This window comes from Cucumis melo, chromosome 1 (assembly GCF_025177605.1).
Source record: "Cucumis melo cultivar AY chromosome 1, USDA_Cmelo_AY_1.0, whole genome shotgun sequence".
In the NCBI taxonomy this organism is placed as follows: Eukaryota; Viridiplantae; Streptophyta; class Magnoliopsida; order Cucurbitales; family Cucurbitaceae; genus Cucumis; species Cucumis melo.
Genome location: NC_066857.1, coordinates 15,968,396 through 15,996,367, shown reverse-complemented (window position 1 = coordinate 15,996,367; position 27,972 = coordinate 15,968,396). Strand labels below are relative to the sequence as shown.

At 37.4% G+C, this 27,972-nt stretch overlaps 1 protein-coding gene across 5 annotated transcripts; it reads right to left on the bottom strand.

The window, feature by feature from the left end:
- Window positions 1-233: 233 nt before the first annotated feature.
- On the bottom strand, window positions 234-26,482 carry LOC103490258 (serine/threonine-protein kinase ATR). Of its 5 annotated transcripts, none has more exons than XR_537822.3 (16): window positions 26,183-26,482; window positions 25,775-25,919; window positions 25,429-25,541; window positions 24,450-24,784; window positions 24,167-24,288; window positions 23,280-23,424; window positions 22,566-23,135; window positions 22,403-22,478; window positions 16,541-16,862; window positions 14,756-15,994; window positions 11,062-14,449; window positions 10,395-10,964; window positions 9,226-9,849; window positions 4,154-4,348; window positions 3,724-4,038; window positions 234-657 (listed from the first exon to the last, which is right to left on the bottom strand). XR_537822.3 is itself a non-coding variant. In XM_008449693.3 (15 exons), the coding sequence occupies exons 1-15, from the start codon at window positions 26,334-26,336 to the stop codon at window positions 3,871-3,873; spliced, it is 8,166 nt and encodes a 2,721-aa protein (XP_008447915.1). In that variant the 5' UTR covers window positions 26,337-26,482; the 3' UTR covers window positions 3,525-3,870. The 5 variants fall into 5 exon arrangements, 1 of the variants encoding a protein (XP_008447915.1); XR_007823661.1 differs by having other exon boundaries at window positions 11,062-14,344; XM_008449693.3 differs by lacking the exon at window positions 234-657 and having other exon boundaries at window positions 3,525-4,038.
- Window positions 26,483-27,972: the final 1,490 nt, after the last annotated feature.

Sequence of the window (27,972 nt, the reverse complement as noted above, 5' to 3'; positions counted from 1 at the left end):
CATTAATAAATAATTTGTTACCTTCAAATCCTACTAACATTCTCATCTATAATCAAACCCAACAATGTTTCTTCAATATATAAATTATAAAGAAAAAAAAACCAAACACAAAAATCTTTCTGAATATTATTTTCAAACATGTTTTGACATCGTTTCTCTAGACATTAAAACCGTAAACCAACCAACTTTAGACTTCTAAAAGTTTTAATGATGAATTAAACACAAAACTCGAGTTTATAAACTAATTTTATAATTTAACCTTTGGGTGTTCTCGAAGAGATTCAAACCCAATTATTTCAAGGAACGTCTCTCAAAACATTTCAAAGATTTAGCACAAAACCATCCCTCAAGGGCTTTTTCCCTGTGATATGATCGACAATACTATCAAAAACCATGCTAGTGGTGAGTTAGGTAGGCTTCATTTACATCGATATACAGAAAATAAATGCAATACCATGCAAAATGAAGATTGAAATATACAATCAAAATCAAGCGCAACAAACTCAAAAAGGCACCGCATGCAACTCATTAAACGAGTGAGCCAAAGCGTATAAAAGAAGTTACATTGGACCTTGGAGTTTCGAAGGTAATAACAGCAGAGCTTGCTTGGAGATATCATGGACTCGAGGGCTTGCTTTACATTTATAGAAAAAAGCCCTAAGATATCAGCCAAAAACAAAAAACAAAATTAGCAAGTCCATAATCGGGAAATTGCCAAAAATGGAGGGATGGAAGATTTTTGGGATTGATTTTTAGAACAAATTGAGGGTGAATTGTCTAAAGTACCCTTCATTAATTTTACCTTTTCTTCCCTTTAACGTAAAGAAAAAAACAAAAAAAATCTTCTCTTCGTGAAAAAATTTTGAACTTTCCCTCTTCTACTCTGGTGCCATCCGTCGCTCCTCCGGTGAACGTTAAGTTTCCATTGATTCGTTGAACGTCGTCTCTCCATGATCGACGTTCACCATTGCAATTTTCAGTTTTCGTTGGGACGTCAAAGCTTTCTTGTGGCAGTCGAAACCTCTCCTACGACTTTTCTTCACCAAATCTCGATAGGTGATTTCCTCTTATATGTACTTTTTATATATATATATATAAATTTATATAAATATGTGATATTTGTTGGGTGTTTCTTAGCCTGTTTGAAAATTAAAACTAGGTAGCATTCAATAGGATCAATTTCTTTAATAAAGGTGGAAGTTATGAAGTTTGTAGTTTGGATTATATGCGTTGAATCATTTGAATGGTAGGCTTTCCTCTTACTAGTAATCCTATAGTTTCTTTTTGTTGAATAGGCTTGGAATTGATTCTAGTTTTTTCTTTTTGTTGGATAGGCTCAGAATTGATTCCAGTGAAACTAACTCAACTTTCCTTTAATCCCCCTTAGCCTTTGATTTTATGGATTGGTTTCTCCTTTTTCCTGAATTGCCTCATCATCATATGTCGTAGTTTTGCACTCTTTAGAAATTTTAATACCAACTACATCATTTTAGAGCTTCTCAAGGATTGATCTTTCCACTGAAAAACTTTCCTTTAATCCCTCTTCGCCTTTGACTTTATGGATAGGTCTTTCCTTTTTGCCTGAATTGCCTCATCATCATGTGTCAGTAGTTTCGCACTGCTTAGAAATTTCAATATCAGTTTATCCTATAAGTTGCTGCATCATTTTAAAGCTTCTCAAGGAGACAATTCATAAGTTCATAAGAGGCTTACTAAACCGGATTGCTTGCACTCCTAAACATATATTGTAACACCTTAAACGATTTTTAGGCATATATAAACGTTGCATTTTTCTTTAAAGTATGTAATATTTTGAAGGAAATAGATGCTTTGAGCTTGTCTTCATAAAGCATGTCAGAGAATGCTGAAGTAATAATAGTGAATCAAAAATAATCTTTCTCACTCAAGTAAATACTAAGAACTTGTAACAGTTTTTCTATTAACAGGGTTGCCCAATGTCACGAGCATGCTTGTCCAAGGCGTTGTTTGCCCATAGCCGCATGCCCGAACATCCCCAAACCATCTTATCTTTATGTTTTGTACTTAGTTTAGCTTATTGCTTTCATTTTGTTGTCACCGACCTAAAGTGTGACGTTTCGACATTTTCATATACAAGTTTGTCAAAGCTAAAATTGTAAAAAAATGTACTACGAGGGAGACATAGTAGTTGAATTCCCGACCAAGTCTTGTTGTACTCTTTGCAATTTAAGTTTTATTTGTAATTGACAGTCTTCAATGTTTTCTTTAACAATGTTTTAAATGCTTTTCTCTCTCTCACGTTTTATAAAACCGTTTTCTCTCAAAACGTGAAGGGAGACTACATCGTACCACATGTTTGTCCGTGACTTTCGGATGGTAGACAGCTGACTTGTTCACCGAGTTAGAACAAGGGCCGCACAATCGTCCGTCCTGTGTTTGAAAAGTTGCGATTGTGACACCCGCGTCTCCTTGAGAAGCTCTAAAATGATGCAGCAGCTTATAGGATAAACTGGTATTGAAATTTTTAAACAGTGCAAAACTACTGACACATGATGATGAGGCAATTCAGGCAAAAGGAAAGACCAATCCATAAAATCAAGGCTAAGGGGATTAAAGAAAAGTTCGATAAGTGGAATCAATTCCAAGCCTATCCAACAAAAAGAAACTATAGGATTACTAGTAAGAGGAAAGCCTACCATTAAAAGGATTCAACACATAATACTCCAAACTACAAACTTCATAACTTCCACCTTTATTAAAGAAATTGATCCTATTGAATGCTACCTAGTTTTAATTTTCAAACAGGCTAAGAAACACCCAACAAATATCGCAGATTTATATAAATTTATATATAAAAAAAAAGTACATACAAGAGAAAATCACCTATCGAGATTTGGCGAAAAAAGCCGCAAGTAGAGGTTTTGACTGCCACAAGAAAGCTCTAACGTCCCAACGAAAACTGAGAACTGCAATGGTGAATGTTGACCGTGGAGAGACAAGACGAAAACTGAACACTCACCATGGGAAAATCGGGTCCTAACGAAAACTATAATGGAGAGGCGACGTTCGCCGTGGGACGTTTACCAGAGAAACGACGGACGACACTGGAGTAGCGATGATATGCACGGAAGTAGAAGCGGGAAAGTTCAAAAAAAATTCACGAGGAGGACAAGAATGCAAATGGGTTTCTTTTTTTTTTTTTTTTTTTTACGTTTTGTTTTACGTTGAAGAGTAGGGAAGGGAAGGTAAAATTAATGAAGGGTAATTCACAAATTACCCTCCATTTGTCCTAAAAATCAATTTTTTCAAAATCAATCCCAAAACTCTTTTATCCTCTATTTTTGGCCTATTTTTGGCAATTTCCCATAATAATCCAACATTAAGCAAGATTTATCAAAAAATTTGTGAAACCAAGTACGAAGCTCTTATAGTACAATCCTGATTTTTGGAAATAAATACAAAACTACTAACATTAGTTTAGGAAGGGCTACCTACTATTCTAATCCTTATATTTTTAACTTTGGTTTGTTTTAATCCCACTGTAGTTCCAAAATGTGTTAGTCATTGTACTATCAGATTTATAGTAACAAGGCCATATTGGGTAGAACCCACTCTGCAAATTTATGTGGGCCTCCAACCTAAGATCTCAAGTTCTACAAAGTTCCTGACGCGTGGTAGGATCAAGCAATTGTCCTATGTAAGCTCATCTAAAAGAACATAATTTTTTTTTTAAAAAAAAAATACCTTTGCGAAGAATCTGTCCTCCAAGAAACTTTTTCAAGTTGATGGCAGAAGAGGCTAGGGCGACTGGGGAAGAATGCTGGAAAAGCCTTCCTTTGATCTTTGTGAAGGGAAAAGAACCTCTGAATTTTTTGGGATTCCTCATTTTATCTAGAACCATGGCATCCACCATATGTACATCTTCCCAAGATTTTTGTGTGCAACTGCTTCAGCAATTAACCGACGAGCCTGACCTTCGACAGCCAGGGGCAAAGATGGTGCAGCTCCAACGCCAACAACTACACCTCGTAACCTAGCCTCAATGTTACTGATGGCTAACTGTAACAGTATTAAAAGAGCATGAAAATTAGCTTTAGCAATTCAGTTAAGCATTAAAACAGAATAAACAAATTGTATAATCTACAGCAGAGACCGTAATAACAGACAATCAAACCTGAGCATGTGGATTCTGAACTTCAACACCACTGGATTTGTGAGATTTTGTCCACTCCACAAGCGGATCATGAATGAAAGTTTCGAGTATGCTCATCAGAGTGTCCCGATGAGATCTTAATACAGAAAGTGTAATTTCACAAACTCTCAAGAAAATGCCCTCATAACCGGTGATTCCTAGTCCATCGATCATGTTCTGACGATAAAATGGAAGCATGGATAAGAAAAGGGAAAAATTAGGGACATAAATATCGTCTACTTTGACAGCAATGGAACAGATAAATGCATAAGGTAACTAAATTTAGTCAATGACAGTATTTTGGTGAGCTTCTATCAATGGCATCATGGAGGAGAAAAGCGCAAATTGGGGATACAAATGCCATCTACTTTGACAGATAGCAGAATAGATAAACGCAAAGGTAACTATTAACACTAGGGGTAAATAGTACTCTGCTCATTTATTAATGGAGCACACAGGTGATATATATAGCCAAGTGGCAATCAAGGAAGCAAAGTACAATAAACTTACTCAGCAAACTAACTGACTTATATGAAACTAATTTTAGTTACAATCTTAATACGCCCCCTCAAGATGGAGTCATAAAATCTAAGACACCCATTTTGGCAACAATCCATCAAAAGAGCAAAAACAGAGCTTTTGTGAAGATGTAAGCTAGTTGGAGATGAGTGTGAACAGGAAGCAACTTGACAACCTCTTTTTGAATATGATCCCGAATGAAATGGCAGTCCAATTCAATGTGCTTAGTGCATTCGTGAAAAATGGGGTTGTTGGCAATACGCATTGCTGAAGTATTATCACAGAAGATGAGTGCTGGAGATGGTGTGCAAATCTGCAAATCAAGCAAAAGCTGTGATATCCATAAGATTTCACTGGTTGTGGCTACTAACGATACTCTGCCACAGCTGATGAACAAGAGACTGTCATTTGATTCTTTGACTTCCAAGCTCTCAAGGAATCACCCAAGAAGACACAATATCCGGTGGCTGACTTCCTTGTATCTAAGCATGAACCCCAGTCAGCATCTGAGAAAGCACTAAGCTGAAAAGAATTAGTAGGTTGAAAAAGAATGCCTCGGCCAAGAGTCTCCTTTAAAAATCGAAGCAAAGAATGAATAGCATTCAGATGTGTTTGGCATGGGTTAGATACAAATTGACTCAGCTTATGCACAGCAAAGGTGATATCTGGGCAGGAAATTGCAAGATACAATAGACGGCCAATAAGATGTCTTTAAGATTTTGGATCAGCCAACAAAGCTTGTCATCAGAAGCCAACTTAACATTAGGATTCAAGGGAAGTGTAGCTGGTTTGCAAGCTAACAATCCAGCATCTTCAAGCAGCTGCAAAACATAATGCCTTCGAGACAAAAGAAAAATCCTTTGAGGATTGGCCCAACTCTAAGCCCAAAAAATATTTGAGACGGCCAAGATCTTTCAGCTTAAAGGTATCATTCAAGTGTTTCTTTAAATCATCTATGAAAGAAACTGATGCTCCTACTATGATGATGTCATCCAGATATACCAACAAAGCAATATAAGAAGAACCAGCACCTTTAACAAATAGAGAATAATCTGATTCCGATTAATGAAAGCCAAGAAGCAACAAGGCATGTGAAATTTGTCAAACCAATGGCACGAGGCTTGTTTCAATCCATAGATTGACTTATGCAACTTGCAAACTAGTTTCTCCGCCTTAGTGATAGCTTTCCCATGTTTGTAGCCTAATGGTAGATCCATGTAGACTTCTTTGAAAAGGTCACCATGTAAGAAAGCATTGTTGACATCTATTTGGCTAGAGGCCAATTCTTGGAAATTGCAAAAGAAAGAACTTTCACAGAGACCATTTTTGCAACTTGGGAGAAAGTTTCTACATGATCAAGACCTTCTTGTTGTGTGTATCCTTTGGCAACAAGACGTGCTTTATGTTGGAATTTCTATATTTGTATATACTTATTACTGTTCAAATATTATCCTTTATTGCTTTTATTCTTTCCTTATTTGTATCTTAAATCACCAATGACCCAAAAGCTGTGAAGGTAAACTTAACACAATATCTAATACTCCCCCGCACTTGTGGGCTTGAAATATCAAGAAAGATCCAACAAGTGGAAATCAATATTAAATAGGGAGGAAATAACGTTGCAAAAGCTTGAACATAGGACCTTCTGGACCACCTGCTTTGATACCATCTTAAATCACTGATTGACTTAAAAGTTTAAGCTAATGGGTGAAGGCAAATTTAATATAATATTTAAGGAGGCGTTTGGGGAGAGAAGTGACTTATAATAGTCCAAAGACTATAATAGTCTAGGTATTATAATAGTTTGGGATTACAATAGTTTGTGTTTGAGGTGCAGACTATTATAGTCTATGTTATTATAGTCTGCGTTTAGGGTGTAGACTCGAGGGGAGTGAAGTGGGTTATTTTAGCCCAACTCCATGTTTGGGGCACAGATTAAGCAAAAGGGGGATTAGTGTTATTTTACTCCCCTTATTTTACATCGAAATCCCTGCCACACATTATTCCACTTCCCGCCACACACTGTTCCACTTCCCACCACACACTGTTCCATTCTCCCAACCAGGTGCATCTTGGGACCACTGAAAATTTTGTTTTTCTAGGGGTCAATTTCGGCCGAGATCGACCCCAAAATTCTTCCTAAATTTTAAAAACTCTTCGAAGCAAATTTCTCGATCTCTCTCGAGAACATCTCAGGGCATCCTTAGCCCGAGATCATACCACATAATGCTTATGTTCTTTAGCTCGAGGCTATCTCGAGACAACTTTGGCCTGACATCATTGACATAATTGCTTTTGTTTTTCAGCTCGGTGCATCTCAAGGCAACTTTGGCCCGAGATCATTGACATAATTGCTTTTGTTTTCAGTTCGGTGCATCTCGGGGCCATGATTGCCCGGGAACAGTTAATCTAAATGCTTATGTTTTCAACTTAGGGAACTGTCATAGCAAATTTGGCCCAAGAAGAGTTAACCTCAATTACAAATTTAAAAAAACGCACTCTCGATGAAGCATCTAGTTGAGAGAGACTGAAAAATTTCCTTGAACTTTTTCAAAATTTGGGAAGAATCTCGAGGTCGATCTCGGCTGAGATTGACCACGAGAAAAACAAAATTTTCAGTGGTCCCGAGATGCACCTGACCAAGAGAGTCGAACAATATGTGGCAGGGATTTGGACGTAAAATAAGGGGAGTAAAATAACCCTAATTCCCATTTTGCTTAATCCATGCCCCAAACGTGGAGTGGGCTATCACTCCCCTCAATTTTGAGGGCCAAACACGTCCTAACGTTCTATCGAGCCATCAACTTTGTGTTTCACTTTGTACACCCGCTTGCATCCAATGAATGATTGTTGGGTGGTAACCGCCTAACAGGACAACAGACCACGTGCTGTTTCTTTGAATAGAAACAAGTTCTTCATCCATAACTTCACACCAAAAGCATGTGGGACTGCTTGATGATAGAATTGAGGCTTGTATTCAGCTGAATTACTCATTACAAAATGTCTGTGAGATGAAGATAATCAGTGATAAGTGATATACTTGCTCAAAGGATACTTGGAGTTGCAATCTTCAATGAAAGAAGACGTTCAAAGGAGGCTACAATGATAATCTTGTAGATAAAAAGGCTTCTCTGTGACAAGAGAGGATTTTCTGACAACTAATTCAGTTGGCTGTGAGTGTGAACAGATCCTTCATTAGACACACTAGTTTCTCCAGTTGTTTGATCAACAAGAGAATCTGTTGTTGAATCATTTTCAACAACAGAACTATCATTAACACTGTCAATATGAGCACAAACTTCATAATCAGCATGTGCAGTGGTTTCCTGTGAGACTACATCTTCATAAGAAAGTTGTGCACCAGTCGTACAAGACATTGGTGTAGGAAGAACCAAGTCAGGAAATGGGTCAACAATCTCTGAAGTAGTGATGTCATGAAATGGATAATACTCTTCATAGAAAACTACATCTCTGGATATAAAAAACTGTTTCTGTTCAATATCATATAGTTCGAACCCCTTCATGCCCGTGGGGTAGCCAACAATCACAAGTACATACAGGTCTAGAGGATGCTAATTCATTCCAGACAGTCTTTAATTTTGCAAAGTAGGTTGTAACAGAGAATTAATCTTGAACAAGATCAAATAGTTCACGGCAAAGTTGAAAGATCTGTGGATGGTTCTTTTCTTGATATTGTTGCTGCAGATCGAGCCAAATATCTCTAAGCCAAATCAGAGAAATTGATGCTAGCAGCGATTTCTTTCGAAAGAGCATTCAAGATCCCTATTGTAACAACACTATTGCAGATAATCCATGAGTTTGGAAGATCACTTGCTGGTTTTGGAAGAGTTCCATCAATGAATCCCATCTTGTTCTTCACTGTGAAACTGAGAATCATGGAACGACTCTATGAAGTGTAATTCGACTCTGTCAACAGATTGGATACCAACACCAAACTGGTGCAGTGGTGCTATCAAAATGGTGTAAAAAATATGGACTACAGTATTGTTCAAGAAAAGAATGAACAATCAGAGCAGAAGTAGTGGACTGGCTTGATGAAGATGAAGACGAACTTGAGGAAGATGAATTCAGCGATTCAGAATTGGCGGGATGGCTTTGTAGGGTTTGTCATTTCGGAAGGAAAAGGGGAAATATCATAGTGAGAATTTTACTACTGATACCATATTAACACCAGTGGTAAATAATACTCTACTCATTTATTAATGGAGCACATAGCGCATATATATAGCCAAGTGGCAATCAAGGAAGCAAAGTACAACAAACTTACTCAACAAACTAACTCAGTGTTGACTGATATGAAACTAATTTTAGTTAGCTTAATAGTAACAAAAGTCTTTCAATATAGCATTTCGAGGTGCTCCTATTAATGAATATCTCTACATGGACACAAAAATTAAACCGATTGTCAAATATAATTGGAATGTGGAAATTGACGGTTGCTCAAAATTCTTGACTATAAAAATTGTGCAAGTTTATCTGAAAGGAAAATTATCAATCATGTAAAGTCTTCTTACCTGGGTTAGCCTAAAAGGCACCAGTTCAGGCTTCTCAAGCTGCAGACCTTTGTCAAATAAACAACTGAAATCGACATGAACGCAGTCACCCGTAGTAGAATCAAAAAGAATATTTTCACCATGTCTATCACCTAACCCCACAATATGCCCAACCATAGACCAAACTGCAGTTGTATGTGCATAAGCTATACGGGCTCTAAACCAAGCGGCTGGTTCTGAAAAGGTATTCAAAAACCATCTATGGAAAACGGGAGGGAACAGAGGAAGAATTTTTGTCTTCAGCATCTCACTTTCAGGTATTTTACCTTGGCACTGATCATATATTCGCTTAACTTGGGGATTTGTCTTCTGCCTGTCAAACTTACCGCAAGTAATATATATGTCTTGCAGTATATGTCTTAGACCACGAGTATGGGGAACCCATTCTACCATACCACAATCCTCTGTCAGAGGTATCACAGCAAAAGTGCGTATGTAGAGCTTCCTTCGGCGGCTTTCTGAATATTTGGATAATAAACGGTTAATCATTGCTGTGAACTCCATCATGCGAGCATCCTTCCGGAGATCATCCTTGGGTTTGCAGAGGAATGGTCTCTCAATACCATCACTACCCAATAGAATAATCTGTAATTAAGAAGAGTTTATGTTATTAGAGTCAAGTCAGAAAAGGCATAAGCAATAGATAATTAGTTATTACATTGAAGAACTACAATATACATGCCCAAAAAAGCAGTAGAATTGTTTCTTCTGCCTGTTTGAAGAACCAATATAATTACACAACTAAAGTTGAAATCATGACATGAAAAACAAATTCATTTGCTTGCTTCACCTAGGCTGTGTGGGCTGGCTTACCTACATAGCTAGCTTTAAAAAAGTAATATAAATAAAGAAAGAAAGAAGAAGAATCAATTTCTTACAGCATATCTTAAACAATGAAGTAAATTAGTAATAATTAAAAATTATGATGAAAAGCTATAGTCCGCTCCAAGCATAAAATTCTCAGCACGAAAACTATGATAAGAGAATAGAGATGTGACACAAAAATTCCTTCCTGAGCAAAGGATATAGAAAGAAACTTGAACATAAATACAGGAGGCGGTAAAATAGAAAGTACGATTCATATATTCAAAGCATTTTGCAGAAGTGAAAACACTGAGAAAACACCGTACTTTCTTGGGCCGCTGAAGTGATGAAAGAATCTCAGCCTCATCAGCTATTCCTGATATTGTAGGAAGCTCTGTGCCAGAAAAGATGTCAGAACTTGGTGAATCAGTGAGATTCGCATCATATGTCGGCAGATTAACAACCAGAGATTGTTGAATTGGCATAATAATCTCCAATGGCATCATTCTCTTCAATGTGCTAAATTCCATAGAAATATTAATGTTCCTCGCTCTTTGTTGACCTGGATGGAAGCACAACTTAATTAAATGATCGATTAGACTGGCAAACTGAAGAAATAAATTGTTGCCACCGTTTCCTTGACTGAAATCTTTTTTTGCAGAATGGATTATCTCCATAGCTGCCTCTCGTCTTGAAGGAACAGTGGATTTTGAAACTGCAGCCATTATCCAAAGCGCTTGCTGTGGATACTGTCGGACAACAGAAGCAATTATGTATTTGACCAATCGAACAGTTTCTTCATTCTGATGACAAATCCTTGAAACTAACTGAGGCAGTACAGCCAACCATTGATATGCTGGCAAATCCTTTAAACAACCCCGCATGATGCTCAGAACCTGGAAAAATAAGTCAGCAGTAAATAATAATTTCAAAAGGCATGCAACTCATGTAATGAAAGGAAATCAAAATGACATTTCAAACTAAATTCAGAACCTTTCCATGAACACTTTTCAACTCTTTGTTGGATGATGAACCAACTCTTTGGTAGATGCTTCCAAAGTCAAACCACAAAGTTAACAACCTTGGAAGTGCTTGAAATAGATTCTTGTGACCCCTGTGAAGTCCTTTCGCATAGAACAGGAGTACATCAGGCACATAAGACCACCAGGGCTTCTCATTATTTAAATTTGAAGGGCCAATAGCGGTAGAAGATGATGAGACTTTTCTCGGACCTTGTTCTAAACTATCTTCCTGGCGCTTCCTGGCATCTTCAAGCAATTCATCACAGTACCTGGCCATAAAAAAATATCCTTTCTCCCACTTGGGCTGTAACTCCTTCACTCTTGAATAAAGATTGATGACATCTTCCTTTTGCTTTTGCCCAGTGCAATGTATCCACCTTGAGTATAGGAGAAGAGTCTTTGCAATATCTCTATTCTCATTCAAAGTTTGAGTATCACAGATTAAAGGAGCTGGATTCATTGGAACCAAGGAAAGGCTTGTTATTGATGACATTGCAGCAGATCCTATAACTTCCACAGGCATATTTAGAAGAGATTGTTGCAATTCTGAGATAGCACCGTCAGACCGCCTAGTACTCCATAGAAGTTTTGCTTTCTCCATATGGACATTAGGTGCACGAGAGGCCTGAGCTTCAAGAATTGCACGCTTTGCTGTTTCATAATGACCAGCAGAGCGACAGAGCTTTGCATACTGAAGCCAGCAGTTCCCAACTTGAGCACCAAGACTACTAGCACCAAAAACCAATCTCCGAAATGACAGGAGTGGCTCTCTTGCCCAGAGTGATGACTGAGTAAATTTCAGCCGGTTCTCCCAATTTTGTATCATTTCTGAAAATTCTTGATCATCTACATGAAATGATTTTTCCAAGAAAGAGTCATTAAAGAGAAGGTTATGGAAGTCCTCAAGCTCTTTCAGAAGGTGGAGTTTCACAACAAATGGATAAGCACGTGCGTAAGAATCCATGCCAGCAGCAGCAAGAGGGGCAATCAGAGACTGTTTGGATAGAGCAATTTTCTCAGAAACTGAAAACTGATTCTTCTTCATCATTGCCTGCAGAATTTTTGCTACGTCCATGTCAAAAGAAGCATTACTCTCAGAGCTGCTACAAAGAAGACCTTCCTCATCAGCTCCCTTGAGGTATTCGTCCATCAGGTCCCACCTGCCAAGCCTCCAAGCTGCCTGCACTCCTTGCATGCACCACGTTTTCTTGTACTGAGGAATCCTCGTGATTAAACCATCCACATGAGTAACCATAGCTTGGAGATGGCACATATTTAACAAACAATTAAGAACATCCGAATGCCTTTGAACTGAATCTGGTTCCATATGCAAGGCCTGTTCACAAAAAGTCAAAACTTCTGCCCAATTTCCAGCTTTTTTATTTATCAAAAGTTGGTCTTGTAACCTCAAGGATTTACGTAAACATGCCAAGCCAGATAGACCATCAGGCTCATCAAGACAACTATATATTTCCATGAGATATGAAATATCTTCATCCTCAAAGATGCCACTCCTCTCAGCCGCGGGGTTAAAAGAACCAGATTTTCCTCGTACATACGACTCAAAATACATCAAAGATCTAGCATAGGCCTGACAGCTCAAGGAAGCCCTAGCAAGAGTAGTCTTTGGAATTGCATCTAAAAGCTGTGAAACATATCTACACTGAACCAGGAGTTGCTCCTGATCAACATGAACAATTGAACTTGATTCCCTTGATTTGGCCACCAAATGCTTAGAAGACGATGACTGACCAGATTGCGAAAGTGACAATCCTCGTTCAACATCATCCACCCACTGTCCTAGATTATCAAGAAGAGTAAATACAGCTTGAATGCAAACATCACTTTGCCCCCCAGTATTTCCGTGAATCAAAGCCACACCATTCTCTGCAGCTGCAGCATTGAGAACAGACAAGATTTCTTCTGTTATGCCATGTCGTGCTTCCTCTGTACCATGACAGACAGCACTAAGAACTAAATAAGGCAGCAAATAAACAGCCGTCTGCATATCATGCCGCACTATACCACGACAAGCATGAAAGATACCTGCACGAGACCCAGTTGCATGTGCAGTTAGTTTTTTTATCCAAAAATATATCCACCTTCTGAATGACATGCCTGGTCGATAAATTGAACTAGCAAATGCAGAGTCAACCACATTTGGGAGTTGAAATCTTGAGGTTAAGCATGGTGCTATAATTTCTTTCACATAATCAGAGAAACGTCCCCACAATCTCTGACCTCTTATACTCATAGCATGACCATCATCAGAAGAATCAGATGTCACAGTTTTTGAAGTTTCTTTATCTTTCAACGATGGTGAAGCTGAAGGAGCAGTATTGTCATCCAACGATGCCTTACACCCTGCAATTTTTAGAAGCTCTTGAATGGCTAATGCCGCTGAATCTTGAATAATGGTATCTGGTGCAGCTCCAAAAGCCCGAGCTAAGTGTTTGTGAATCAACTCAAAAATTAGATCATCGTCAGAACATTCAATTTTAAATCGTTCGCAAGAAAAGCTCTTCACTTTAGCAGGATCAACAGCACCTAGTGCTCCAATACAATCAGCGCAAATCAATTTCAGCCGTTGGCCCACTGCAGTCCTTGACTCCTCAGCGCACCCTCTTAGCAAGGATGAGATTAGTAAGCTCAGAACATCCATGTCTAGGTCAGCTTCAGCACTTATCAGAGTTGTAACCTCCTTGCTTCTCATGTTCAACAATTTTCTCAATTCACATGCCACCATGTATCTCACTTTTAAGTTCTCATGATTTAAGCCATCTACAACATTTCGTAGTTGATCCTTTAGAGTCATTGATCCACGAGTTTCATTTATAGCTCTGTTCACCTCTGTCAGAGCTGAAATACAAGGCAGTGGAGGGAATTCACGTATGTGCACCTTTAGTATACTCTTGTTTTTCAAAACAAGCTCTTCCAAAATTTTTACCACCATATCTAAATGTGTGGAAGTTTCATCTCTCTCCAGGAAAGGCACAAGTGCAGCAAAGACTTGAGAAATCACATACTTGATGCTAGATGGTGATACCATAGCCAATTGTTGGATAAAAGAATTCAAAACAATGAGACCTTCACTTTGCAGTTCTTCTTTCCCAATAGCATGCATAAGAAGAACCATTAGTTTTGGCACATAAGTACTAAGATGAGAACCCATCAATTTTATCAGCATTTCAATTCGTTGCAGGGCTTGTTTCTGCAGGCAAACATCCTCTGCATGCAGCATTTTCCTATCCAAGCTGTTAAGGAGGCCAACAAAATGATTCCTCAAAAATCCTGGAAGATCATCCCCTCCAGTAAGAACTCTAGCAACTTGTAATATCATCTCGGGAACTCTTGCTAACCTAAAAATGAAGACTGATGAAAAACATGCAAAAACAAAAACAAAACAAAAATCTCTACTTAGATTGGATGGACAGATGTGTATGATAGAAGTGAATTAGACCACATACAAGGACAAATAAACAAGTGACAACTTTCGGAAAACTAACAAGCTGGCAAATGCCCAAGTCATAGGTAGTAGGAGGGGAGAAAGGCAAAGCTACAATCTCTGAAAAGGAAATGGATAAGTGAAAGCAGATACATTACAAGAACCTAATTCCAAACTCCACATCAAATTCTAGAGTGGTTTTATGCTACATAGTACATACCTTTTACTGACCTCATCTGAATTGCCACCATCCACAAAGCATACTAGTTCATCAAGAAGTGCAGGTAATGCAGCAGCAAAAATTTCTTCCTGAGTTGAACCCGTCTGAGCATGATAAAATTCCAAGGCAGAACATAACTCCTTCCCATTTGCTTGGTAGAGAACAAAGGCAAGAACTTTCGGCAACCAATTTACTATTAACGTAACCATATCTGTGTCCACACACTTAGCTAATTCATATAAAGATTCAACAGCTTGATCGTTGTTCTGATGAGAGACAATCAGCTTTGGAAGAACAACAGGAATCATTTTCTTAACAAATACTTCAGTTTCAACACCCAAAACAGCTTCTGCAAATTCTTGTACAATTTTTGGATGGTTAACAAGTCTGCTAGAGACGTGATCAAATAGCTCATTACGTAGATGGATAACTTTTGAAAATATCATATCAAAATTCCCATTAAAATGGAAACAACAAGCTCTGTGGATAGCCCTTGAAGCACTCAACCTCACTGTAATGTGTGGATTATCAAGATGATCAACCAACAATAAAAGAGAAAGGGAGAAAAAGTCACTGTGAATATCAACTGCATTCATGAGCTCTGCTACAGATTCTAGTATAGTGTCCAGAATTTGGGGATCTGCAGTTGATACCATTGCATTTTTAATAAAATCCAAAAACATTACCTCTTTCCTTTTGTTTGAAATATCTTCTTCCGAGAAAAAGCAACTCGTGATGTGATCCTCTAGGAAGGAACTAATTTGAAGGCAGAATGCTTCTCTAATTGACTTTTTTCTGTTCAGAAGCAAAAACTCGACACATTTAAGCCAATTGGTCTTCATTTGATGTAGAACACCCCTTCTCCCATGGACCAGAATTCGTCTAAGAGTTCCCACACAGGACAATTGAACCTCTTCTGAAGACTCATCAAAAAGAAGTTTGAAAAACATCGACACTAAATGGACAAAATCACTATCCAAATTCATTTTTGGGTAACAGTCTGATTGCTCAATTATATTTGTATAAAGTTCATGATCATGCACAACAGTCTGATCACACTTTGAACACCAAAATCCTTGTAGCACATAGTCAACTGTCTGGCAACATCTATCACTGTTGGTATTTAAAAATAATTTGCACCTACTCACTGAATGGCAAGATCCATACAGGCATGATAAAAACCCAAGAGAAACTGGGATAATCTTCTTAACTTTTTCATGCATTTCTTCCTTCAAGATCCTGAAGTTCAAATGTGTAACAAACATGAGAAGTTAAGCAAATGGTATGCCTACAAGGTTCACATTTTAAAACCAGTAGAATCAAATAAAATATCCTAAAAATGTCAAACATATACATTTCTTATTTGTCTGTATTTCTATTCACTTTATGAGTATATTGTTAATTTGCTGGCCTACGTATTCTTCATTTTTAAAATACCAAGAATTTTCTCTCCGTTTTTCAGCTGCAACATACAAAGGACTCTTTAGCAGCTTTTTCTTTGAATGAAGAAAATACGCTAGTGTCCAAAATTTATAGTTTACACCTGATTTTATTTACGCACAAGAGAAAGATCTATGAATAAAGACCAAAATCCTCTTACCCTATTGATTCTTACCTTTAATGTCAGGCATAAGAAGAAATTGTTCAGAAGTGGGATCTCTGCTCCCAGTTAAAAGTATTACACAAAATTCAATTTCCTTCTTCTGTGAGTCTTTTGTAAATTGATAATTCGGTTACTCATAAACACGTATTTAAAGTAACATCAAATGAAAAGGCTCAACTTACTCCAGTCTCCTAAATAACGGTGTTAGCCTGTCAAAACCAGTCCATAGAGCAATCACTGGAATTGAAATGGCAGCCTCAGTTCTAACTTCATCATCTTCATCAACAAGACTCAAATCTAGGACCTCAAGATCAGTTTCATCCTTCGTGATAGAAGTAATTTTTGACGAAACCTGAACAGAGATGCATCTTGTCTTCCATGGCTTGTGAGATTCAGTACTGGTGATTGAATGGGTCCATGGAACTTTAAGTATCACAGACATCGTTTCAGCACATTCACCATTACTTCCAGACAAGAGTGAAAATAAACATGAAGATATATGGTCTGAACATCAGAGAATTAAATGGCATAGTCAGCACTAACAACTACAACAAACAAAGAGAAGAAACTATGAGTAAATAAGAAATCATTTTTAGATGATGCCTAATCTTTATAGTTTTTTCTACAAAGAGAAACGATTGTGTTATGAAATATCCAAGAAGATAAAGAGAGAGAGGGAGAGATGAGATAAGAAGGCCATGATAGCTGAAATATACCGAGACTAAATCTTTCCTGATTTTGTTTCTTGTCAGCTAACTGAAATATACTAGCTACATTCATCTTTTATGAATTCTCATGTGGTGTAGATCAAAGTTGGTCATCTTTTATCAAGAATTCTCTGCTCATAATTGCTGAGAGAGTAGGTATTTATTGATGAATTTCAAGTAGTTACTGACGGTAGTTACAAGTAGTTAGGCAGTTGGATAACTAATCAGTTACTACTGATTAGTTGGCTTTTAACGGCCTTTTAACTAAACTTATCAACAGACTGTTTAGTAGCTACTTTATTACATTATTTACATCATTCCACCCCCTTAGAATGGACTTACTCCGGAGTCCATTAGTTTGCAAGCTTGAACTCGTCCGATGCATAGTATGGCTTTAAATCGACAATGTTGAACACTAGGTGTATGTTCATATCTGGTGAGAGCTCTACTTTAAAAGCGTTCTCTCCATATTTTTCTAGGATTCGCACTGAGCCGATCTGTCTATCCTTCAATTTGCTATAAGTACCGGTTGGGGATCTGTTCTTCCTTAGGTGCACCATTACTAGATCTCCCTTAGCAAATTTAGCCTGCCTTCTTTTCATATCAGCTGCCTTTTTATAGGAATTCGTGGTTTGTATGAGATAATCATGAACTTCCTTGTGTAGTTGTTCAAGTTTTTCTATCATGCTTTTAGCTTCTTGATTATGTCCACCGTTGTTGTGAGAGAAGCAAGGTCAAAGGTTAACCTTGGTTGTTTAGTATAGACTATTTCGAAGGGGCATTTGCTTGTGGACCGATTCCTCATATTATTGAATGCGAACTCTGGTTGTGCTTGTGATAAACCCCATTGTTTAGGCTTAGATCCATTGAGGCATCGTATGAGATTACCTAGTATTCTATTTGTCACCTCTGTTTGACCGTCTGTTTGAAGATGGGCTGTAGTGCTATATTTGAGTGTAGTATCAAACTTTCTCCACAGGGTTGTCCAGAAATGACTAAGAAATTTTACATCTCTGTTAGAGACGATTGTTTTAGGTATCCCATGTAGTCGTACTATCTCTCTAAAGAGGAGATTAGCAATATATATAGCATCGTTCATCTTTTTACAAGCAACAAAATGGGTCATTTTACTGAACCGGTCTACTACGACCATACAGAGTCATAGTTTCTTTGAGTCTTAGGGAGGCCAAGCACGAAGTCAATGGAAAGATCTTCCTAGATGGATTTTGGAATAGGTAATGGACAATATAGTCCAGCATTAGTACTTGATCCCTTGGCTCTTTGACAAATGGAACACCTTCTCACAAATTATTGGAATCCCTTCTTAGCTGTGGCCAATAGTATCTTTTAGACACCATATCAAATGTTTTATCCTGGCCAAAGTACCCAAATAGACCTCCTAAATGAGCATCTTTAAGTAAGGCTTCTCGTAGGGAGGCGTGCGGTATGCATAGTTGTTCTACTTTAAAGAGAAATCCCTCCACAATATGGTAATCATTAGCCTTTAAATAGTTATTGCATTTGTACCAAGTATGTAAAAAATCAACGTCTTCTTTATAAAGATCAAGGAGGTGCTTAAAGACTGTAATTTCTAAAGATATCAATGTAAGAAGGGAACTCTTTCTGCTAAGGGTGTCGGCCACTTTGTTTTTCTTTCCAACTTGATGTTTGATGACAAAATCAAATCTTTGTAGGAAGGAAATCCATCGAGCGTGCATCCTGCCGATGTTCTTTTGAGAGTGAAGATATTTTAGTGAGAAGTGATCGGTTAGGAGGATAAATTCTCTAGACAGTAGGTAATGTTCCCATTGTTTTAATGCTCGAAGAAGAGCATATAATTCCTGCTCATATGTGCTCCATGACTGTCTAGTAGGTTGAGCTTTTCACTAAAATATTCAATTGGGGGGCCTTTCTGGGATAAAACTACTCCAATTCCCATGCCACATGCGTCGACTGCAACTTCAAAAGGTGAAGTGAAGTCTAGAAGCTGTAATATAAGGCTAGAAGTCAATCTCTTCTTGATGTCGTTGAATCTCTCTTGTTGCTGAATAGTTCACTTAAAGTTCTCCTTCTTTAAGCAATCGATAAGTGGTGCAACAATAGAACTAAAATTTTTTATAAACTTCCTGTAGAATGAAGCTAATCCAAGAAAGGCTTGTATTTCTTTGATAGAGACTGGGGATGGCCAAGTTCGGATGGCTTCAATTTTCTTAAGTTCCATGCTGATCTTTCTTTGTTTGATAATGAACCCGAGAAAAGAAATCTCTTCCTTCAGAAAAACACATTTCTTCCAGTAAATGTATAGCTCTGTTGTAATCAGTACTTGAAACAGTTTTCAGAGGTGTAACATATGTTCAACCTTTCCATTGTTGTATACAAGTATATCATCGAAGTATACTACTGTGAATTTGTTCAGGAAAGGATGGAACACCTGATTCATCAATCTCATGAAAATGTTGGGTGCATTGGATAATCCAAAGGGCATAACCATCCATTCAAACAAGCCCTCATTAGTTTTAAATGTTGTTTTCCATTCGTCTCCAAGTCTGATACGTATCTGGTGGTAGCCACTTCTTAAATCAATCTTCGAAAAGATAGTAGCTTTGCCCAATTGGTCTAAAAGATCACCGATCCGTGGAATAGGAAATCTATATTTTACAGTTATCCGATTAATAGCCCTGCTGTCTACACACATCCTCCAACTTCCATCTTTCTTGGGTGTAAGTAGAGCTAGCAATGCACAGGGACTCAAGCTCGGTTTAAAATGTCCTTTCTTTAACAGATCTTTAATATGCTCATGAAGGATCTGATATTCATGAGGACTCATTCGGTAATAAACTAGATTTGGTAAGGACGCTCCTAGAATCAAGTCTATCTGATGCTGAATATCTCGTAGAGGTGGTAGCCCATGTGGTTCTTTTTTCAAGTGGGGAAATTCAGCAAGCAATTGTTGTAGTTTAGGTTCCAGGATTTCAGGTTGTTCCCCGATGGTCTTGTCAACAATAACCAGCCCTAGGATGTCTCTTTCTCTTTCCCTGATCAATTTCTTTCTACTAACAGTGGTGAATAGCTGCCCCTTATTTTTGTTATGCTTGGTTCCCTCGTTATTTTTTGATAATGGAAGTAGAACTATCTTTTTCCCCATCCAATAAAACTCATAGGTGTTCCCTCCCCTTGTGTAAGGTTTGAGTGTCGTGTTGCCACGGCCTCCCTAGGAGCAAATGACAAACATCAATATCTATTACATCGCAAACAATCTGGTCTTTGTATCCTCTTCCAATGGAAAGTGGAATGGTGCAAATCTCACTCACTAAAGTTTCTCCACCCTTCTTCACCCAGCCAATCTTGTAGGGGTTTGGATGTGTTTCTGCCTCTAGGTTCAGGGTCATTACCAGCCTTTTTGCTACAAAATTTTCACTACTTCTGCTGTCAATAATCATGTCACTCACCTTCTCATTAATCGCGCATCTGGTTTTAAACAGGCAGAGGCATTGAGGATTGGTTTCTTCCTTTGAGCCAATTAGGATTCTCTGTATGACACAATATATCCTGTTACCATCATCAGCTTCAATCAATTCGGTTTCTTCTTCTAATGCTTTACTCTCATCGCTTGCCGAAACATACTCTTCATCAGCCTAAAGCTATTGTTTTTCGCCGAGGACAAGTGTTAGATAGATGACCAGATTGGCCACACCTAAAGCACTTGCCTAATGATGGTCAATTGTAATTATTTTGAACCTTTCCCTTGCCTGCATCCTGAGTTTCAACATCTTTAGTTTTATCTACAACTGATGTTGATGGTTGTTCACTTATTTTACTGTTGTAAGTCTGTTTCTTGGGGAAGCTTGTTTCCCACGTGTTCTTTCTACTAGTACTCTTCAATTGTGCAGTCAACATTTCTTCTACAGTTTCTGCAAGGGAAATAGCTTCAGATAGAAAACGGAATGGTTGCAGCTTTACCTTTTCCTTTATATCAAATCGTAGAGCACCAATGAATCTTGCAATCTGATGTTGCTCATTCTCACTCGGATTGGTTCCTGCACTTAATCTACGAAACTCTTCGATATACTCTGCTACTGTTCGACTTCCTTGGTGGCAATTTTGATACTGGTTATATAGTGTTTGTTCGTAATTTGGAGGTAGAAAATGTGCCTTCAAAAGTTTTTTCATCTTCTCCCACGAACGAATGGGTGGTTTGCCATACTTTTATCTATTTCTAGCTAGTCCCACTATGCCGAAACTCCTCGTAGTTTCAGAGCCACCAAGTGTACTTTCTTTCGATCAGGTGTGTCCATGTAATTGAAGAAATTTTCAGTGCTTTTAATCCAATCCAAAAAAGATTCAATATCACGCTTACCGTTATAAACTAGAAGATCGATTTTCATCTTGTAGTCACGATGAACTTCCCTACGTGCTTCTTGCTCTCTGTAAGCTTGTCTCATTCGAAAATCTCTATTGTCATTCCAAATATTTCCTTGTTCATCACCGCTAGAGGAATCATATTCTTGCTCATTTTGCAAAGCTTCGTATTCTTCTTGAGAATCGTCATCGGTCATATCTTTGATTAGGCAAATTTCTGAAGTTCCTTTGAGCTCGCCGGCCTCCTCTGTTTCCATCTTTTCGGTCGTTTTTCGCATTGGCTTCGATTCTCGCCGGTGCCGGTAACCCATCCATTCTTCAAGTCAATGTTTCCAAACTATCCATCATTCTATCGAATTTCTCGTGTAAACTCCCAAGGAGTCTTCAACGACCAGCAAGCGCACCGTGGATGTCCTTGGAGAGAGGGCGGCGATCTCTTCCACCTCTTCTTGCTCACGGTTGTCCCTCGCGGCAGGGATTCCTCCTCTCCGACCAGCCATCCATCCGAAGATCGGGGCCACTCTGATACTACTTTGGTGTAGATCAAAGTTGGTAATCTTTTATCAAGAACTCTTTGCTCGTAATTGCTGAGAGAGTAGGTATTTATTGATGAATTTCAAGTAGTTACTAAGGGGTAGTTACAAGTAGTTAGGCAGTTGGATAACTAATCAGTTACTACTGATTAGTTGGCTTTTAACGGCCTTTTAACTAAACTTATCAACAGTCAGCTATTTTTATTACATTATTTACATCATCATGTGCTTAAGAAAATAAAACTCCGTAGGCATCTGGCAAAATATTGCAAGTGGTTAGCACCTACAGAAAAAACTAAAATGATGCAATCATCTACCTCAAACGCATTACTTCAAGAAATTAACATAACTGTTAGTGATATATAATTAAATTTGCCTTCAACCACTAGCTTAAGCTTTTGGATGAATTGGTAGTTTAATAATGACAACTTGAAAATTGCCTTACTTGGTAAGAGAAGTATGTTGTGGATTCCTTCAAGAAAAATGGAGATGTCAATGGAAATTGAGCTTCCTTTCTTCGCCTGTAAAATATATCTCAAGTCTTAATAATAAGAGAAACCAGGTCACAGAAAAAATTATTAAACGTTCACAAAAGTAAATTAAGCCACCTGCTCATATATCCAGGGAATCCATGAAATCATCTCCTGAAATATGACCATGGACAAACGAGTTTCAGGGTACCGACAGAAAGCAATACACAGCATGCTAAGAGCTGTTAGTGAGACTTCTGGTCTTAGAGCATCAGCCCTGATGGAAGAAGCTTTTAAACATCCAACAAATGAAACAAGTAAATTATGCAAATTATTTGCATAAGTTTCTTCAGTTTCACAAATTTTAACGTGAGGCTTCTTGCATTCAACCATAATATCAGCTTCGGAGCTCACAATTTCTCCATCCATCTTTGGTCTTTTTTTCTTCACAATATCCAGATCCTCAAAGGGTCTCTTTTCTCCAATTCTAGAGGTTTCGATTGATTTATTGCTCAATTCTGACGAACCCATGCCTGGTAAAGACCCTCCAACATAATCAGGACCAAGAATAGATAGAACTGCTTTGAAGCAATCTATCAAAGCAAAGCAAGGTTCTGGAAAAGAAAGCATATCAACGAGTATTTCAGGCCTCCAGATATGAGAAGGACATATTTTAGCAATCCGCATGTATGCATTGCATAAGGAAACCTAAAAAATGCAAAATATGAAGGTGGAAATTAATTTGAGATCCCTTCCAGTAAGATCCTAAAAGTCATCAGCAATAGTGGATGCGACAAACCATGTCAGAAATTTCAATTGTTGCTAGTAATGAAATTAGAAAGGTAAATTAACCTTGAGCTCCATGCTCTTGGTTCTCCACAAGGACTGTGAAAATATGCCAACCATGTCTGCAGCAGTTAGCTTGACAACATCGTCGCAACAATTGGAGTATAGAACATTAAGACAACCTCCAATAGAAGTATCATATGGTATGTTCCTGCCAAATAACTAATGTGTTAAAACGCACAAGTAAATAAAGTAATCATGTTCGATACATGCTATCAAAAAGTTGCTTGAATAAACAGATTGACTTATACCTTTAAAAAGTCAGTCGTTCTGCCAACTGGAGAAAAAGTTACAGATTAACTAATTCACAGATGACAGAAACTAACAGAAGCGTGTGTCTCATGAAATACAAGAGTGAGATTTATTTTACTTATCATGTGAAGCAAACTCAATCAAGTCTATCGAGTGAAAATTGCCCAACCCAAGAGACCGAATGTTGAAAAAAGATGTATTATCCTAAGCAAGCGGTTGGACTCACGACCTCAAGTCTACATCACAATTTTCAAATCCTTTTAACCATCACGCCACAGCCCACTAAATCCCCTACAAGCTTAGAAACTTGTTTTTCTTTTTATAGAAATAGCTGCCTTTCATTGAGAATTAATGAAGAGGTGCAAGGGCATTCAAAGAAACCAAGTTCACGAAACCCCCAATAAAGAAAAAGGTTCCAACAAAGTAAAATGCTGCCAAAAGAGTATTTACAATAAGTCGTCAAAGCTGTAGACCAGAGAGAAACACAGAACCTCACCAAGGACCAAACTAAAAGGAATAGAAAGAAAAAATAAAGGAACTTCCAGAAAAACCTAGAGGAACGGAGAAAGAATAAGGGCAATATAAATTTCTCTTTTCCAACCAACATGTTGTCAACTTCCTGTCTTTAATTAAACACATACCTAAATACAGGAAGCCCCTGTTTGTCTTCACTTAATATAGTAGATATTGACTGGATTAAAGGCTGATAAGGAACGATGTCATCTATCACCAATCCAACAATACGTGCAAAGTCAAAACATGCCTTCCAAAAATGTTAAATGTGAGACGGCTGTCAGAATATAATCATCATAAATAAAGGAAACTATTTGGGCAAAGAAATTCTATCAAACACATTGTAAAGTTCAAAATGCTAAACGTTTGACATTTCTACTTCCAATTGCAACCAATACGTTATCCACTTACCATTTGCAGATCAGCATCCCCATAACATAATAATGAACATGCTGCTGAAACATCTGACATACTGATAAGTCCTTCAACGTACACAGTTCCCTCAGCCAAGCATCTACCAAGAAGCTTAATAATCCAAGTCGCAAAAGGCCGCCACCTCTTTTTCCCCGTTAGATTTATCAAAATACCAGAGCCATTAGTTGGTCTGTTGACTTCTGGAAGATCCACAAGATGATCGGGATCCTCAAAGATTCCCTTTAAAGATTCACAGAAACAATTCAAATTGATACTTGTGGACTCCACAAAGCTTGAAGTATCAGTGCCAAGTGATGCAGTGTATAAAATATCTGCACTAAAGAGATGAAATATGAGCGCCCTCCAATAATAAATCAAAGGTGTTACACATGCCATTAAAATTTTAAGAAAAAATGAAATCGCAGAAGTCAATGTCCCTGTGTACAAAGATAAACTGTAAAAAGAAACAAGGATTCAAAGTCAAACCAGAGAAACCAGTGAAAGAAAGAGTCGAGGCCCTCCCCCAACCCCCACCGTAATCCAAAAGTTAAGGACCCAATGCAGTGAAAAATACACTGCCAATCTTCACTCGACAAATTCTTTTTTGTTTCCATGCTTCAAGAAATGTTGTTATGGAGCTATGGCTCCTATAAATGAAGGACCTCAACATTGTAGAAGCGTTTAAATCGACTATCGCATGTAACTAAGTGTCTGAGAGACCAAGAGTTTACCAACTTTTGAAATTGTTAAATCATAATTCCTTGCATTTCATAGGCAATGTGAGATATGATAGCTTGAGGCAAAGCAGCAATCAACCTGTCACTAAATCCGAGACCCTGGCCACAGTTTTCGAATATCTAAATGTAGCACCTTTCATGTAATTCGACCAATGGCAGAAGCAGAGTACAAAAGACTAATACAAAAAGTAGGTCAAGTTAAATGATTTTGATACAAGTGACATGAAATTCCGGGTTACCTTCAACAACTGACATGGCATCGAGAAAAAACTGACGGTATGCATCCCGTGCTCCAGTACGAAGCAAGGATAAAAGGGAACCAACGGTTTCAAAAATGACTCCATGTTGTGCCCTGAAGTTAAAAGACTAATTTCTGTTAGATTGGGAAACAAACAGGGAATGTGATAACTTGAAATCCAGCTTATTGTTCATACAAATTTCTATCTAATTAAACATTGTAAAAAAATTGACACGTTGGGATTGAGGAACGTCGTTAAAATGATCGTTATAGTTTTCATTTAACGAAACTCCCGAAACTATAATAAAATGAAAGTTAAAAAGCGAACGAAGAAATAAATTACTGACTGGATAGTGGTCTCCGCAAAAAAAGGCAGTATCCGGGCAATCACAGGCAAAACGGCGCTAGCCTTTCCATGGTAAAAGACGCCAGGAAAGTTCCTGGCAGTGATCGAGATGAGCTTCAACACAGCAACTACTTCTCTCTCATTTACTGGAAGAAACAGAAATGGAATTCAGATTAACATTAGTCAGAGAAATCACAACACGATATAGTATATAAAAGCGAGTACAGTTTTCCAATTCTCCAAATAAATGTGAAGTTAGTAACAAACAAAATTCCATAAACCAAAGACACGTCCGTTCAATTTAGTAAAACCGGATGATTTCATGCGATTGAAACCAGAAAGACAGGATAAGCAGTTGAAAAAGAAGGAAGAAGCCAAAGAAAAAGGTAGGGCAAATGAGAAATGGAACCTGAGGAAGATGGAACGACGTGATCGTGAAGAAGATTGGGAAGGAATGCGCGAAATCGGACTTCGAGACCGAAGTCATCGGCACGATTAGGAGTGGATGAGGAAGCTGCTATACGTTCTCGAAGCTCGTGAACCAGAGTGGAGAGATTCGCCATGGCTAACTACACTACACTTGCTTAAGGTCTTCGTCTTCCCTCCCTTTTTCGAATTTGCGTGTTCGTCGGTGCTCTCATTGCCCCGCCTCATATAAAAAATTAAAAAAAAAAAAAAAATCACTTTCCTTCCCACTCAACGAAAGAGTTTATGCATGCAAACATTATATTTGTATTTTTTTTTTCGGTAGTAAATATAGCAATAAGACCTAAATTTTTTACTATGGATTTTCGTTTGGTTAAGGTTGCGATCATTGTATGGCATATTTGTTATTGTTTTGAGTGTGTTAACCGACTTTATAACTTCATACATGGATTCATCAAGTGACATTTTCATTCGATGAACACTTATAAAATTAAACAATGACGTCGATTGGATATTGAACAAAAAAGACAGATGGTTTGGGGTGGGTGCTTAGAGTTCACCTTGGCCATATTTATATTGTTGTCTATAGGTATATCCCAAGATGTAATGACACCAAGTCTTGCCAACAAATAATATTTGTTATGGGCTTCGTAGTATAATTTTCTTAAATTGAAAGCAAGTCATGGTTAAATTTGTTTGTCTAAAAACTAGTTCATACTTTTAGCGGTCTCTTCATGGACATTATCGAGGTTTTCATTTTTCTTTGAGATCATTATCTCTTGACTCTCGCAACGAAATTGGACAATGTCACATGTTTTCATGTGCAGCATCGCTATAACGTGCTAGCTCCCTCGCTTGCATTTATAGTGTTGGAAGAGCAAAGTTATTTTTTTCTCCACATTACATACATATATATAGAGTTAATGTGATACAGAGTAAATGATTTAAATATAATCGTTAAAAGACACAAATTTATATAAACCACTTCAAGTATAACTCATTGCAAATATATATTAAAAATGGTTTGCAAATTCAAATATAATGTTTTTTCCCACAATTATTGTAAAACAACCGTTATTAAACATAACCTAAGATATGTTATTTGAATTAAAACTCTACTCGGGTTTCTTGTTTTATAAGAACTATAAACAATAATACGTTGATTATTATTTATGTTCTCGAGACAAAAATATAAATATAAACGGTTTATTATTTCTAATTTTTAATATATTTTTCATTATTTATTATTTTACATGTTAAACAATATTTGATTATACAATATTAAATAATAATATATATAACATTCATTAAAACATCATAAAAGAACAATTAGAAAAAGTATACGTTATATAATACAAACTTAGTCCGTATTCAAAATTAACAACAATAGTATTGTGAATTTAGCCTTGGCAAAGTAGGCCATAGACCACGAAAAGACAAGGAACATAAATTCAAGAAAAGGTAGACTTGGGATGAAATAATTATAAGTATCAGCCAACCATTCATCCAAAATATATAATCCAAACTTTGGTTGTTATAGTCTTATACGAGGTAGCTCTAACTTAAACTTGAACTTCAATTTATGAAATTTCACATGAACTTAAACTTCTAACTTTTTTTTTTTCAATTACAAAGTTATTTTTCTTTGTTTTACAAGTCATATATTCTCTAAATTGCAAATATATAGTTGTTTTTTCTTGTTCAAATTTTGACCAAAATGTTTGTATGTTTGTAAGATGTATATTTTGGCCAACATTGTTGTTTGTTACTCAA